Here is a 17,309-nt window from a genome sequence, read left to right as displayed (position 1 = left end):
CCAGAACACCTGGGTTTGCATCCCAGAACTCATATTAACAGGCTCACAACTGCATGGAAAACCAGCTTTAGATATTTGATTCCCTCTTTTGGACTCCCTGGGCACCTGCCTCATGTGCACTGGCATCATACATACGTAATTATAAACTAAAGATAAATCTTTGAAAACTGCACCACAGAGTTCTACATTTTTATCTCTCTTGTCTATGCCATATAAATAAACCTAGGCAAGAGAGATAATTTCCCCTATGGGCATAAACCATACCCATGTGTCAGTGTCGTAGATGAAAATGGCTGTGTCCCACGCTAGACAAAGGACTTACCTTGCTGAGCAGTTTGCTCTTGCGTTCGAGTCACAGTGAGGTCTAAGGGGCCTTCCTGCTCATCCTGAAGGCAGTTCTCCGCTTGGTTCATTTGGATACTGTTATATACAAGACCTGCTCCAATCGAACCATTCCTAGTTTCTTGAATTTTACCACTTTTTGAAATGTACTCAATGGCAAACTGACGAATCATCTTTTTCATTAATTCCTGAGCAACTAAGGGAATGTTAGGATCACAGTTCTGAGGAAGATCTGGGAAAGAAATAAAGGTAGCATCATTAGAAGACAAATACAAACAAGCAAGGGGTTTTACAAGGAAATGACATTAGCAGTATCTAGCAGAAGTCCACAGTGGTGAGTAGTCTCCGTGGCTTAGAAATAGCAACTATGTCGAGGTGGTTTTGCATTTCTTCCAAAAGTGACTTTTTAAAAAATTCATTTATTTCTATCCCAAGCAAAAGTACAGATCAAAGAACTAGCCATGGGAGTAGAACTTACCTTCATAATTAAATGTTCAAACATTCTATTAGGTATTAAGACCAAGTTTAGTATTTGAATACGAACTTTATATGAGCCAAAGTAGGTAATATACAGCATACATCAGAGACTAAGAAGACATCTGAACTGTCTGAACTTTCTACCAATGAATTGTTTTGTGTTCTGTCAAATGTATTTCCTATATTCCCATCAATATCATCTCTGATTATTTCCTTTACATAGAGAAGGGATGACTATAAAGAACAACAGGCAAGTACAGTGACACAGAGCAGTACTCAAGATTCCTCATTTGCTAATATCCTGTCATAACTGCTTTCTCTGCACTTTGTAAATTTGCACAGCCACTGAAAACAAGCTTTCTAGAATGAGGGTATTTCATCTATAAAGTCACAGCAAGCTTCTCCCAAGTCTCCTATAAGAGAGTGGTATTAGTTATTACTGAAGATCTTGATCCTACAAAACATGTTGATCAGCTACAACTGTAGTAAAGTTTCACACAGACACAGGCGCGCACACACGCGCATACACACACACACACACACACACACACACACACACACACACACACACCACACAGACACACACCCACTTCTGGCAGAAACCTGTAAAGTGGGGGAAAACAATTGAATGACTTTCCTATATTAAGTATAGGATAATGACAGGTAATCTATAAACACTGAGTTAACAGCAAGCTCCTTTGGCCTATTGGTAACCTTTCTGACACATGGATCTGTCTTCATTGGATTCCCTTTATTCACTCTAGCCTTCAGAGGGAGAAAGAATGAAAAGCTGTAGAGGACTACTGAGACACTTGGGAAGGCTTCCTGCTTCTTCCAAATAGATCTACTTCTAGAGACACTTAGTTATACAGACCAATACTACACAAACAGGCCTGTCTGGCCCAGAGCTGTATGAGAATAGGGGGTAATGCTCCCTAGTTTCAGTGTTCATTATTAGTTAGAATACCTGTTTAAAAGACAAGAGAAAATTGTCCCAACAGTATTTATCATAATAGGTTCATGACTACAATACAAGAGGATTTGAAAATATTAAAAGTCACAGGGAGGAAAGGAAGAAAGCTATTCCTGTCATGTCTATTATTACATTTTGTAACAAAATTCAACCTAAGCCAATATAAATCCAATTATGGACCAGTAGACCATTATGAAACCATGAAACATTCTCTCAGACCTGGTGGTGATACTGCATACTGTGTTATTGATTTCAAAGCAAGTACTTTCCAGTTATGACGCCCACTTGAGAAGGCTCCATGGGCTCTAAAAGGAGCACTTGAGTCTTCACTTCCCTCTCTGTTTAGACTCTGGCAATGAACCAGAATCCCCAGCTACTGGTGGGGATCTTAGCAACCTTGGTGAACTGAGGCTAGCCACATACTGTCTCCATGTTTTCTGTCCCCATGTATTAAAGTAGCAATGAAAGAATGTGGGAGTCATAATAGGGCTTCATCAAAAATTGCTGCAGAAATTATGAAACTGTAGCTAAAATATGAAACTGTATCAGGCATATTAACAGCTTAGTAAATGTGACCTGTTATCAAAGGTGATAGTTTGTAAGATAAGAGAAGCAAACAGACATAGACTAAATGGTCATTTTATATATCAGAGTCAAAATGGCAAGTAAGTTTTCATACTTGAGATGATGATATACAAGCTCCAGTGGTTATATGCTTCCTAAATAAAGCAAAATAGTTTCTTCATTGGACACAGAAATTACAAACATAATTAATTATTACCTTCATGAAAACTAGAAGACTTCTATAAAAATTCTCTACTTTTAAACACTGAATTTTGCTTCACATTATCTGTTTTCATAAGATGGTAGTTTTATAGAGTAAGTATTTTTGTGTAAAATCCCTACAGTTTATTGATTAGTATTATTCATCAATTCACAATGATTAAATTTACCATGGAAGGAACAAAAACAATTCAATTCATTGAACAACTAGAATTCCATCTGAGTTTAAAGCTAATTGTAAATTCTGTTCTATTCAAAAGTCACATTTTGTCTCCTTTGTGGTATAATATGGAATGTGTACAGGGAAGAGGGGAGAAGAGACAGAAACATTTCTTAGCTGATGAATACTTAATATGGCTCTGAAGTTGCTTGTGCAAAACTGTCATAACTCAAAAAAAAAAAAAGCACAATGTAAGATCAATGTGAGTTTAAGCTCAGGTTTATGGGCAAGTAGCATCTGGAAGGATGTGGGCAGATTATACCGTTAATCCCAAAGATGGGAGGAGAAAAACCATTGACCCAAATCATCATGGTCAAAATAATTCAAGCAGGCAATTAAAGCAGGCTTTTTCATTCATGTACACGGGCTGCCTCCCCCTAAGGTGAGGTTCTAGAGGTCAGCATTGGATGTGAGAACAAGGCTCTTATAGCTGAGGGTTAGGGGGTTTCCAAATGGGAGATTTGGTGGGCAAGACATGAGGGGTTATATAAACAGAACATAAGCATAACCAGTTAGTCCTAATGACCTGAAACAAAGACATGGTTGCAAGGTGGGCATTAACAAGGTAGTCGTAACAACAGGCAGGCATTCCAAGGTAGTCATAGGTGGCTATAACATTTTGAAACAAAGGTAGGGTTGCAAAATGGTTATGAATAACTTTTTGAAACAAAGACATGATTGCCATTCCTGGAACAATCATTACAGAATCATTTGTAGTTAAGGTTACAAGTGGGGCATAGCCCAATCCTTGTGAAACAGCTTTAATCATAAAGGGAATAAACCTAGTTTATCTTTACTATAAGATGGCTTTTAAGCTTAAAATAGAGGCACACTGACTCTTCAATATGTAAACACCATGTTGTTTTATGTAAGACTTAAGCAACTATGGATTCTAGCTTTAAGATGTTGTAAGCAGGGCTGGGCTGGAGAGATGGCTTGGAGGTTAAAAGCACTGACTGCTCTTCCAGAGGTCCTGAGTTCAATTCCCAGCAACCACATGGTGGCTCACAAGCATCTGTAATGAGATCTGGTGCCCTCTTCTGTATACATAATAAATAAATAAATCTTAAAAAAAAAAAAAGAGAGAGAGAGAGATGTAAGCAGTGGTGGCCTAGAAAGTAATCCTCCATATGTACTGAGGAAAAAGTGCCATCTGGCTAGAAAAGAAAGAATGTTACCACCTAGAAAAAAGGCTTTACTGCCCAAGATGTACTTACTAATTTTTTGCCTCATCTCTTCATTTTTCAAAGCTAACTTAAACAAAAAACTTAAAGAATCTTTCATGTGCTAACTGATTCAAGATAGCTGTCAATGATTCCTGTACTATCTGGATCCCAGTGTCCCGTAGTCCACTCCATGTTACATGTAGCCTAGGTGATTAATAGCATACTGTGGAAGTATGTTATTAGACCTTAGTTTATAAATGGCTGAGGCCTCCACCTCACAAAACTGTTCATATTGGTACTCCCTACCACTGACATTCATACTCTGCCCCCTGTTTTGCTCGGCCCTCACTCTGTCTTCTCTAGCCTCTTCCATTTTATTTTTCTCCTAACAAGAGTGAGCAGCCCCAAAATAAATAAAGTGCCCTCAAAAATCAATAGTGTACTTCCTGGAGTATATATTCCAGATTAACAAAATCTAAAAAGGATGAAATCCCAGCTGACTCTCAAATTGCAGCCTCGTAAGGAACTGTGAGCCAAATCCATTCAGTTAAGTCATTTTCAGATTTGTGATCCAGATAAAATGTGAATGAATGCATCTTTATAATTTTAAACAGCTAAATTTTGGAGGTAATTTGTTATAAAATAAATGCTGTATTTGTTACATATTAGTGTGATGCTATTGTAATAAAAGATTAAAGTGGTGACTTTTGAACCAGGCCATGAGCTATGAAGGTAATACTAATGAAAGCCTAAAACGAAAGTAAACTAAGTAAGAAAACTAGGAAATGATACTAGAAAATGGATAAGTGAATATATAATTATTATGTAACAGCAAATCTATTTTGTGTACAGTAACTTCCAAAATAAACAAAAAATAACAACAACAACAACAACAAAAAACCCCCAAAAAACCCAAATGTACCTGTTGAAAATCTACTGGGGAAATTTCTAAGTAAAACATAGTCTTTTGGTTTGTCCTTACTAATTAAATTAAAATGCAAAAGGAGATAAAAGGAAGAAGTGTTTAAAATAAAGCTATCAAGCCATGCTTATTTAAAAATTCTACCCCCCCCCACACACACACAGAGAGAGAGAGAGAGAGAGAGAGAGAGAGAGAGAGAGAGAATGAATATGATCAAATTAGTTAATCAGAAAGACCAAATGAGAGAAACTGCTAGAAATATACACTCTGGGAAGGTAGTTTGATACTGCTGAATGCTGTGGGCTTCATACGGATTGTTTGCTTTTATTTGCTGTTCCAAGTTTTTATTTTTGTTTTGTTTTCAAGATAGGGTTTCATTATGTAGCCTTAGCTGGCCTGGAGCTCACTATGTAGACCAGGATAGCCTCAAATTCAAAAAGCATCCTCTGCCTTTGCCTCTCAATACTGGGATTAAAGGCATGCGCCACCACACCCAGATGGAGATTTTATTTTTGAAGGAGAAGTGATATTACAATATCAAATCAAAATGATGTTACAACATCAAACAAACAAACAAAACAAAATAAAAACCTCTGAGAATTAAGCAGAGAATCAGAGACATACAGTATCGAATCACCTTTTGGCTCCAAAACATTTCAGCACCCCTAGTTGCAGGCCACCAACCTTTAAACTCATCTATTCCCACAGCCCTAACCCAACAGTGGAAAATAATGAGTCTTATTAGACACGTTAGGAAACCCCTATTATTAACTGGTATCGAAGCAGAAATATCAGTGGGTAAACAAAGCAAAGAGCATCAAGGTAGTGGACTAGTGCAGAGGTTACTACACGTCTAGCAATGGGGATCATCTGAGTCCCACACTGTCACACTAAATTATTTAAAATACTCTCATTTAGACTGCAAGGTCTGCCTTTTTTTTTAAAAGAAATGGAGGATGAGGAGTGGATAAAGGGGAGGTTCGGGGGTGGGGGACTGGGAGGAAGAGGAAACATCAGTCAGGATGTAAAAACAAATAAAAAAAATAGGTAGGTAGGTAGGTAGGTAGGTAGGTAGATAGATAGATAGATAGATAGATAGATAAATACCCTCACTTTTAACATATGGAATATACAAGGAAACAATTATGATCCACATTTGGGCGGAGAGTTTAGTAAGAAATGTCTATGAGGAAACCTAATGTTTGCACTTAATACAGAAAAACTAAATCAGCCATTCAGAAATAGACTCAAAGTTCTAAAGAAGTATAAAGAGAAAAAACAGTTCACAAAACAAAATGTGGATAATCAGATATTGTATAAAAAGAAGCATAAATCTGGAGTTGGGAAGAATCCTAACTAAAACTGAAAGCTCACTCAACAGAAGAATCAACAAACCCAAAGACTGGCCAAGTGAGATTACTCAGGCAGCTGGAAGAAAAGAAGAGCAAGGAAGAGAGAAAGGAAGTCAAAGATGAGGGCAGAACAGGCTTCAGACCACAGACCCGAAACCTATCCCAGAAGACAGGGAGCAAGAAAGAGACGATCTGAAAAATGTGACCATGTCCCAACTTGATGAAAAACATTTATCTACACATTCAGAAATTCAACTAAAGGACAAGCAGAGTAAACTCTGCCAGATTCATATTTAGATATATTCACATCAAACTTCCAGAAACCAATGGGAAACAATAAAGCTTGACTGTAGCAAGAAACAAGAAACAAGGGAGATTTGGTAAAATTAATAGAAACTTCACATCAGAAACCACGGAGGACAGAAGTAACAAAGCATACAAAAGTGTGGTAACCATACCAGTAACATGTAAAACAAATGCATTTCTGTCTGAAAACTATCAATGGATGTTTGTTTCTAAGCTTTCCTTCTTCCTATCTCATTTAGGAAGAATGTATAATGCAGGTGTTATGAAACTAAATTGGTGGACATCTACTATATAAAGACAAAATAGGATGATAGGAACAACATAAAAGAATAAGACAGAGTCAGGACATATGGCAACAAGCTTTTAATATATTTTTAAAGTTTCTGGTATTCATTCAAATAGGACTATTGCATGTTAAGATGCTGACTGTAATCTCCATGACAAGAAATATTTGAAATACTAGAAACAGCAACATAATTAAATGGTCCATTTACAAAAGTAACACAAAAGGAAGTCATAATGGAGGTAAAGGGAAACCAAAAGGAGTAAGACATGATGAAAACAAGGAATAGGACTGACAGAAATTCAACCTTATCAGCATTTACATTAAATATAAGTAGACAAAACATTCCTAGCAAAATACAAAGACCCAGAGAATGGATTTGAAAACTAAGTATTCAATTATATGCTGTTAAAAGAGATACATTAAATTCAAAGACTTGAAACAGGTCTAAAGAAAAAGGATAAAAAAAGCACACATGAAAAAGATAAGTAAACTTTATAGAAAAGTGCAAAGGATCAGCAAGATGAACACACTAATTAGCTCTATCACACATATAGAATGCTTTGACTTAACAGGAGAATACATATTGTTATCACATGCACATGGAAATTCTCCAAGAAGAAAGTTATGTTAGGCTTCAAGACAAGTCTCATGTTGAAGAATTAAAAACATTTGAAGTGTGTCTGTAGTTGGAGTTTTCCTGCCTGGCCCAGAGTCAGGACAAATCTCTCTCACCCGCCAGTCCCACAGTCTCTCAGACCTAACCAAGTAAGCACACAGAGACTTATACTGTTTACAAACTGTATGGCTGTGGCAGGCTTCTTGTTATCTACTTTTTCTATCTTAAATTAACCCATTTCTGCTTATCTATACTTTGCCACATGGCTTGTGGCTTACCAGTGTCTTTACATGTTGCTTTACATGGCGGCGGCTGGCGGTGTGTCCCTCCAGCCTTCTACTTCCCAGAATTCTCTTCTCTCTTGTCCCGCCTATACTTCCTGCTTGGCCACTGGCCAATCAGAACTTTATTTACACAGAGCGATATCCACAGCACTTCCCCTTTTCTTTTGTTTTTAAGGAAGGTTTTAACTTTTACATAGTACAATTACATATAACAAAACAATTATCAAGCAAGAATTACAGTTACAATATTAAAGAAGATATCCTATCTATCTTATATTTGTGAGTCTAAGGTTTTATATCTAACTTATCTTTTATCATAACTGAGGAAATTGTAACTATCTAGCCTTCAACCACATCAAAGACCTCAGAAGGATATAATATTACCTGAGAACTGGGAGAAGGATAGTTAAATGCTCAGCATATTGAAGAATCTACTAGCCCATGGAATTCTCCTGTATTTGTCATTAAAAAGAAATCTGGTAAATGGAGAATGGTAACAGACCTTAGAGCAATTAACAAAGTAATTCAGCCAATGGGCTCTCTACAATCAGGAATTCCTTTGCCTACTCTGTTACCTAAAGGATGGCCTCTCATAGTTATCAATTTAAAAGACTGTTTCTTTTCAATACCCCTACAAGAAAAAGACAGAGAAAGATTTGCTTTCACAGTGCCTACTTACAATAATTCTCAACCGGTTAGAAGATTTCAATGGAGAGTCCTCCCACAGGGAATGTTGAATAGTCCAACCCTGTGCCAATATTTTGTACAACAGCCCTTGGAAGTGATACGTAAAAAATTTCCTAAATCTATAATTTATCATTATATGGATGATATTTTACTAGCTGCCTCAAGTGCAGATACTTTAGAAAGAATGTTTGAAGAAGTAAAGAAAATATTGCCTTGCTGGGGATTACAAATTGCTCCTGAAAAGATACAAAGAGGAGATTCTATTAATTATTTAGGATATAAAATAGAGCTACAAAAAATTAGACCTCAAAAAGGTACAAATTAGGAGAGATCGCCTACAGACTCTTCATGACTTTCAAAGATTATTTGGGGACATTTCTCATCTACGAACTATTGTTGGGGTAAAAAATGATGAACTGAATAATTTGTTCAAAACCTTAGAAGGTGACAAGGACTTAAAAAGTCCAAGAGAATTATCACCTGAAGCTGAGAAAGAATTGGCCTTGGTAGAAAAAAAAGTACATGAAGGACATGTAGATCGTATTGATCCAAAGCTGGATTGCATTTTGGTTATTTTACCTTCTAGGCATTCTCCTACAGGAATATTAATGCAGAGAGAAGATATTATATTGGAATGGATATTTTTACCAAATAAACCAAATAAAAAATTAAAAACTTATGTGGAAAAAATCTCTGACTTAATTTTGAAAGGAAAATTGAGACTTCGTCAATTAGCAGGAATAGACCCAGCAGAAATTGTTGTACCTTTAACTAAAGAGGACATTGAAAAATTATGGACAGAAAGTGAACCTTGGCAAAGAGCTTGCAGTAATTTTTTGGGAGAAATTAACAGCAAATATCCTAAAAGCAACAGAATTGATCTTATAAAGAGAGCTGATTGGATCTTGCCTCGAATTGTATGTGAAAAACCCATATCTGGAGTTCGGACATTTTATACAGATGCCAACAAACAAGGAAAGGCAGGTTACAAATCAGAAAATTTAAGTAAAGTGGTTCAAAGTCCTTATAATTCAGTTCAAAAATCGCAATTGTATGCTATTCTGTTGGTATTAATGGATTTTTCAGAACCTCTCAATATAGTTACTGACTCTCAGTATGCTGAAAGAGTGGTATTACATATTGAGACTGCAGAATTTATCCCTGATGCTTCAGAATTAACTTCACTATTTATTCAATTACAAGATACAATCAGGGAAAGGTGTCATCCTTTATAACTCACATCCGATCCCATACTGGTCTGCCAGGCCCTCTAGCACAAGGTAATGATGAGATTGATAAATTATTGATAAGAAATGTGCTGGAGGCCTCAGAATTTCATAAGAAACATCATGTCAATAGTAAAGGTTTAAAAAAGGATTTTTCCATAACCTGGCAACAAGCCAAGGAAATTGTAAAGAAATGTCCTACTTGTTCCTTCTACAATCAGACACCATTACCAGCAGGATGTAACCCAAAGGGTACTCAGAGGAATGAAATCTGGCAGATGGATGTGTTTCACTTTGCAGAATTTGGAAAATTGAAATATGTACACCATACTATTGATACTTATTCAGGATTTCAATGGGCAACTGCTTTGAGTTCTGAAAAAGCTGATTCTGTAATCACTCATTTGCTAGAAGTTATGGCCATCATGGGTATACCTGCACAAATTAAAACTGACAATGCTCCAGCATATGTCTCTATTAAAATGAAACAGTTTTTTGCTTATTATAATATAAAGCATATTACAGGTATACCACATAATCCTACAGGCCAAGCAGTTATAGAAAGATCCAACAGAACTCTAAAGGATATGATAAATAAACAGAAAGGGGTAACAAAAACCCCCAGAAATAGACTGCACAATGCTCTATTAACTTTGAATTTTCTCAATGCTAATGAGAAAGGAACAACAGCTGCAGAGAGACATTGGTTAATAGAAAAAACAACAGAATTAAATCAGCCTATATACTTCAAGGATGTGCTGACCTCAGAATGGAAACCAGGGTATGTGTTACGTTGGGGACGAGGTTTTGCTTTTGTTTCTGCAGCAGAAGATAAGCTGTGGGTACCATCAAAACTGATAAAGGTTCGATTTGAACAAGAGAGACCTCTTAATTAGAGGAGGTGATAGTTCATCAACCAACATGACCATCCAGTTTAAACTCACTTATGCCATCAATACATGCCTTTTCATTTAATCAGATGTAACTTGCCAAAAGGGGACCTCCCCAAAATTAGTCTTGGGGAAGGGTTTTTGTTTTTGTCTTTTAGGAGAATGAAGGCTAAGGTATCTGAAGAACACTGGACAAATGAGACAACTGAAGAAAAAGGACAAATCATCTGTCCCAGGAAAAAAGAGTAAAATGGCCTACTGGTATATCATCTACAAAATTTCATAAATCTTCCTAAATGTTTGTTTCTGCTCTTCTCTAAAAAATTATTACTCTTAGTCTTCTTGTAGTCCCAGTTCAATTAAAGCTTCAAGCTGATTTTGGAGTTGGAGAATGGCTCTCTCCTCCTTTAAACTCAAGCATGTTGTTAAAAGGAAAATGAAAACTCCCTGTATCATACCAGAAGAAAGAGACATCTTCTGCCATGGGACAGGAGAAAAACCAAATTAATTAAGGGACTATTCTATTACTAATCTCAATTCTTTGATTCTATTCTGATTCTTTAAACTTTTCTTAAAGTATGAATTTTATATCAAAATTTATAAGATATATATATATTTTAAACTTTGTTAAGATAATAATGGTCATATAGAGTACTAATTAATTCTAGAGAAAAGGCTTCGATTAGCTGCCTATACATATCTTTGTGTTCGAGTCTCTTTTCAGTTTTCTGCAGGAAATCACGGCCAGGCCTAACTTCAACTGAAATCTCCAGGAAGAAGATGGGGCCCCTCTACGACAATTCCACGTGGAAAATAATATCACTAAGCTGACAAACATCATCTACAGATCAGCTTTGGACTACAAAGTGCTTAGAGTAATTCTGAGATGGCTAGCTGAGATGATCCAGTTTCAAAGACTACTTGAATAAGGACTTGAGATAAACCCTGAACTTTGGCATTATGGATAACAAAGAATATAGTTATCTTTCCTAGAATTTGTCAATTAACCCAAAATTTTTCTTTTCAGAATAAAGATAACTTTGCCCATACCCAGCAGGAAGCAATTTTAAGAATTCGACGCCCACATTCCCAAAGGGGTGGTGTGGGGTGGGTGGTTTTTTGGTCTTTTTATGGGTATTGGGTCTGGGATAGTTTTCATTGTTTAGGAGGGTTGGTTACAAGTTGTTGTTAAGGGTTAGGAAAAGGGCTAGGCAAAAGGTGCTTGTTAAAAAAAAAGAAAAAGACAATTACTAGTTTTAAATACTTTACATTCAATTGGATTGTTTTATATTGTATACAAATTATTATTATTGAGATTGAGATTGTTAGAATATACCATACATGTATTTCTAATCTTGTTCAAGATATTGTATTTATACCATTCATTTAACAATGTAATGCAATTTGCTAATCCTTGAATGTTAGTATTACCAACGATTAGGATATATAGAAATGAAAATTAGTGGTTAGACATTACAATTGAACTTGTAGTCATATTAGGTGTGTTTTCAAGATCAAACAGATATATTTTAGATAGACAGGTCATCTTCAAACCCTTCAGAGATCTACAGAATATGGCATTTAAAATGTTTTAATAACTTAAGAATTTTTCTTTTTTGCTATGACTATGAGACAAGACGGCTCCTGGCAGTACCAATCTACTTCAGAGAAAATATGGGCATTGAAGAAACTGCATATGGAGCTAACTTTCATTGTGGCAAAAGTTAGCCACTGTACAACAAAGTATCCTCGAATCAACTGTTGACGAACAGGACAGACAGGACATGAAACCAAGGACTACCAATTCTTGCCAAAACAAGTGTGGTTGTGGCTTTAACAAAAGGCATTTTCTGAAGCCAGGACAATATGGCACCATTCCTGAAGTGAGTGACCTTTGCAATCTGTAAAAGGTACCATGCCCTTTTCTTCGAAGGCAGCTGAACAGGGAGTGGGCCAATGGCTTCTGATGTGCAATGGAACAGCAGATGAAACAGTTATTCTTGAAGAATAACTAAGCTCACCCCTCTCAATAGTAGACTGGCGTTTAATAGAGAGATGTGGAGAAGAACAGGATGCCAAGATGAAGCCACATATACACAGCCAAGAAAAATGGACAGCTGAATTGAAAAGACATCAATAATTTCCAGAATTTAAAATCCTGAATCATGACATGACACTAATGGAATTCAGGTGTTTCTGGTACATGGATTGCTCTCACCAAATGTGAGGTCAAACTGTTCACAAAAGAGTCTGTCAGATACGCTAAGCCTGTAGGCTGAAGATGATGATGCCCCAACACTGCAGAGAAACCTCAGGTGACTGTCCAGGCAGCTGGCTGTTTCTGTCAACTCACATTTTTTTTTGGAAGCTGCTTGCATGCACTTCTTGTTTTTATTTTTTTTAGGTAGTATTATTTCCTTCTTGGGTGTCTGAGAGAGTTGAAGATCAGTTAGTTATAGTTATAATTATCTTTGTTAAGGATTTCAGAAAAACTCACTAAGAGCTGTAAGTGTATAAATTTGAAAGACATTATAAGACAGTTCTGTTAGCTATGTAAGTTAGGATAAAAAGTGAATCAGGTATATTCTGGACTTACCAAAATAGGATAGATAATGGAATTATTTTCTCTGAATTTGTCAAATACAAATGGACTAGACATTGTTTAGGTATTTATTGTTTGTATATATGGTATATATAGTTATTGTACTTTTGTATATAGTTTTTCTTATATTAGTTATAACTTTTTCCTTTTTTTTCTTTTTATTAAAATAGAAAAGGGGAAATATAGTGATATTTGATTTGTATTGAAATGTGATTTTATTTGTATGTCAATAAAGTTGTCTTAAGGTCAGAGCAAGCCAGAGCAGAAGCCGAGCAGTAGTGGGGCACGCCTTTAATCCCAGCACTTGGGAGGCAGAGCTAGGCAGATCTCTGTGTGTTCAAGGACACAGCCAGCATTGCAGACACACGCCTTTAATCTCAATACCAACCATAGAAGACCTGGAGGTCTGTACAAACAGGCAGTGACGAGGAGGTCATGTGGCTGGGTTTACAACCAATGAGAAAACAGAACAGAAAGTCTTTAAATAGACAGGACGCACAGAAGTAGGTCTCTTGCGGAGAGGAGGAACCGCAGAAGCAGTGAAGGGTACGGTTTTCCGCTTTTGCTGTGACCTCGTGGTTTTTAACTCTGCAATCGGTTCTGTGTTTCTTATTTAACAATCCGGATACATCTACATGTGTCCTCAACTTCAAAAGCATAAACTTACAAATCAACAACAGAAGAAAATTTAGAAAATCACAAATGTTAAAATAAAGAAACATTCTGCTAACCACATAAAAAAGTAAAAGGATGGGCAGACAGGCCAGCTGGTAATATGCTCATGATGCAAGCACAAGGATCCCAGTTCCCTTTCAGCACCCACATAAACCTGTGCATAGTGACACGTGCCTGTACCCACAGAACAGTGGAGGAAGAGACAGCAGAACATTTGGGGCCTCCTGGCCAGACAGCTTAGCCAAACTGTCAAACTCCAGGTTCAGTGACACATCCTGTCTCAAAAAGTCAAGTATACAGTGACTGAGAGAGACACTGGCCTCCACACACATGTAACCCCTCCAGCATGTGCACATACATTTGCACACACATAGTCAGAGTTAGCAGGAGTATTATAAGCAAGTAAAATTTGAATGAAACAAAATCAATACACTAACAGGTAGGAGATGCAGCTAACACTGCTTAGAAGTTTATAGCTCTAAACATATAAAAAGAAAAAAAATTCAAATAACTTCATGTCCCACACTAAAAGAAAAAGAATTAAAAACTGAATCAAAGCAAGCAGAATGTAAATAAATGGCTAGAGGAGAAATCAATGAAATATGGAATGGAAAAATAGAGAACAATGAAGCTAAAAGTTCATTATTTACAAAATAAAAAATGTAAAACATTAACTAGATTGATAATGAAAAACTAGATAAGCTTAAAGTTGCAAAAACTGGCATGAAAAGTAACACCACTGACTTTAAGAAAAAAAAAAAAACAGAAATACAAGGAAATTCTGTAAGAATGATACCTCGATAAATTAGATAATCTAGGCAAAATAATCTAATTCAGAGAAGAACACAAACAAGCTAACTGTCTCAAGAAATAATACAAAGTCTGAGTAGACTTAAAGCAAGTAGAGATAAAATCAATAAACAAAAACACTCATCACAGGAAAAAAATCCAGGAGCAGATGGTTTTGATGGCTATTTTGCCAGCAAACATTTAAACAAGAATCAGTTCCAACTTTTCTAATACTCTTTAAGTAAAAAGCACCTATACTTCTAACTCATTCTGTAAACTATTAACCTGATGTCAAGACAGGACAAAACAGGCATACTGAACACCATCAAAAGAAAATTAGTCAGACTGTGGTGGCACACACCTTTAATCCTAGCACTTGGGAGGCAAAGGCAGGCGGATCTCAGCGACTTTGAGGCCAGCCTGGTCTACAAAGCAAGTTCCAGGACAGCCAGGACTGTTACACAGAGAAACTCTTGTCTTGGGGAAAAAAAAGAAGAAAATTATGCATTATTCACATTCACATACATGCACACATACGTGCACAAATATCAACAAAATAATATCAAATAGAGTCCAGCAATACATAAAAAGAATTGAAAAACAAAATAGAGGGGCTTATCCCATGAACTGTAGTTTGGGTCAACATATATTGACTGTAAAACTATTATTTTACTATAGAACTACTTATTAATAGAATACAGCACAGAAAAGCAACATCTCCATAAATGCAGAAAACACACTTAATAATGAAGCAAGCCTTAGTAATAACAACACTAACAAACTAAGAATGGAAGACAACTCCTTCAATCCCCATAACATAAGTAACAATGGCTACAAATGTCATTTCCCTTCTTTGTGAGACAGTGTCTTACTATGTAGCTCTGCTGGAATGAATTTACAATCTTTCTGCAAGTTTTCCTTTTTTCTAGATTCCTGGGTACTGAAATAAAGGAATGGGTCATAGGGCACAACTTCTTAATCCTGCTCTGTTGGAATTAACTAAAATATTAAACTCTTTATGATAATCTTACACATTTCATCATTTTTCTGGGTGCTATTTTTAGCCTCTATTATCATGATTTACAGAATAGTCATTTTGTGTTAGAATCATATTTGGTGTTAATACGCTATTTTATATATGTACAGTCTCTTAGTGCTTACTTACTTATATTTTAAAGATTTATGTATAATTATATGTGTGCATGCCTGTTAGTGCATTGGAATGCAGGTACCCATAGAAGCCAGAAGAGGATGTCATATTCCCTGTAGCTGGAGGAGTCCCAGGTGGTTGTGAGCGCTCTGTATTCTAAGAATGCTGGAACCAAACGCAGACCCTCTACAGGAGCAGCAAGCATGAGACACTGAACCTCTCTCAGCTCCTAGCACTCTTTAGTTTTGTCTAGTTTATTTTAATCTGTGCTGAAACATCTGTGAAGAACATTTAAATAATGCATTTTATGATACTTGATAATCCATTTTAAGAGATTAGATAATTTATAGTTTCATTTACATTTTCCTGTTTTTCTTTCAAAATATTGTTTCCTTACTATTTTCCTTCTACTGGTTTAGAAGTAATCTCTTTTATTACTTAGTGATGTTTTCAAAAGCCTTTCTTATCAATGTCTACACTTACCATATTTGTCCTATTAAGTGTGATGAACACTTAATTCTAGTCATATTACTCTGATTTACATGGTGCTGTTTGGCATCAATCTCTGCTCTCCTTTTTTCCCACTTGGCTATCATTAAACACATAACAGCTATTTTTTCTACCTTTTGTTTCTTAGCACTTTTAACATATTATTATTATTATTTGTTTGTTTGCTTATTTGTTGAGACAGGGTTTCTCTGTGTAGCTTTGCGCCTTTCCTGGAGAGAACTTGCTTTGGAGACCAGGCTGGTCTCGAACTCACAGAGATCCGCCTGCCTCCGCCTCCCGAGTGCTGGGATTAAAGGTGTGCACCACCACCACCCTGTGGCTTCTTCAGATTTCAGACTTTCAGTAACTCATGATATATGCAACATACTGTTTAAAAGTTTAGGTTTTAAATTTCCACTGTAGTGATTTGTATTTTTAGATATTCTGCTTGTTTACTTTATATATGCTGTGTTGTTAAAAATTTTTAAACATTTTTTAAGATTTATTTATACTTTTCAGACAGGGTCACTTGTATCTCTGGCTGGCCTGAACCTCTCTATGTGCCACCATGCCTAAGCTTTATGCATTTATTTTATGTGTATGAGTGTTCGGCCTTGCATGAATGTATATGTATCACATGCATGCCTGGTGTTCAGGGAGGTCAGGAGAGGGCATCAGATCCCTGAACTGGAGTTATGGATGGTTGTGAGCTCACAAGAGGGTATTAGATACTCTGGAATGGGAGTCGTGGGATGCTTGTGAACCACCACCACATTGGTGCTGGGGAGTGAACCTAGCTCCTCTGAAAGAGCTCTTAACTGCTGTGCCATCTCTACAGTCCTATGCTGTACTAGCTGTTAACTCATGTTCTTCATTCTTTACTATTTTAAAGAAAACCTCATTAAAAAAAATGATTTATTTTATAAACGTAAGTGTTTTGCCCACATGAATGTATGTGTACCATCTGCATGCTTAATACTCATGGAGGCCAGGGAGGGTATCAGATACTCCAGAATTGAAGTTAAGAAGTATTTGAGCCACTATGTAGGGGCTCGAAATCTAACCCAGTTCCTC

At 36.4% G+C, this 17,309-nt stretch overlaps 1 protein-coding gene across 9 annotated transcripts in view; it reads right to left on the bottom strand.

The window, feature by feature from the left end:
* Window positions 1-17,309, bottom strand: part of Lcorl (ligand dependent nuclear receptor corepressor like) — a 183,539-nt gene that overhangs the window by 46,384 nt on the left and 119,846 nt on the right. For all 9 annotated transcript variants that reach the window (XM_036200249.1, XM_036200243.1, XM_036200250.1 and 6 more), the window contains exon 5: window positions 323-574. In XM_036200249.1, the coding sequence (XP_036056142.1) occupies window positions 323-574 (252 nt within the window). The remainder of the gene's footprint in view (window positions 1-322; window positions 575-17,309) is intronic.

This window comes from Onychomys torridus, chromosome 10 (assembly GCF_903995425.1).
Source record: "Onychomys torridus chromosome 10, mOncTor1.1, whole genome shotgun sequence".
NCBI classification, from domain to species: Eukaryota; Metazoa; Chordata; class Mammalia; order Rodentia; family Cricetidae; genus Onychomys; species Onychomys torridus.
The sequence above is the reverse complement of the archived record's forward strand: the minus strand, read 5'-3'. Positions and strand labels throughout refer to the sequence as shown.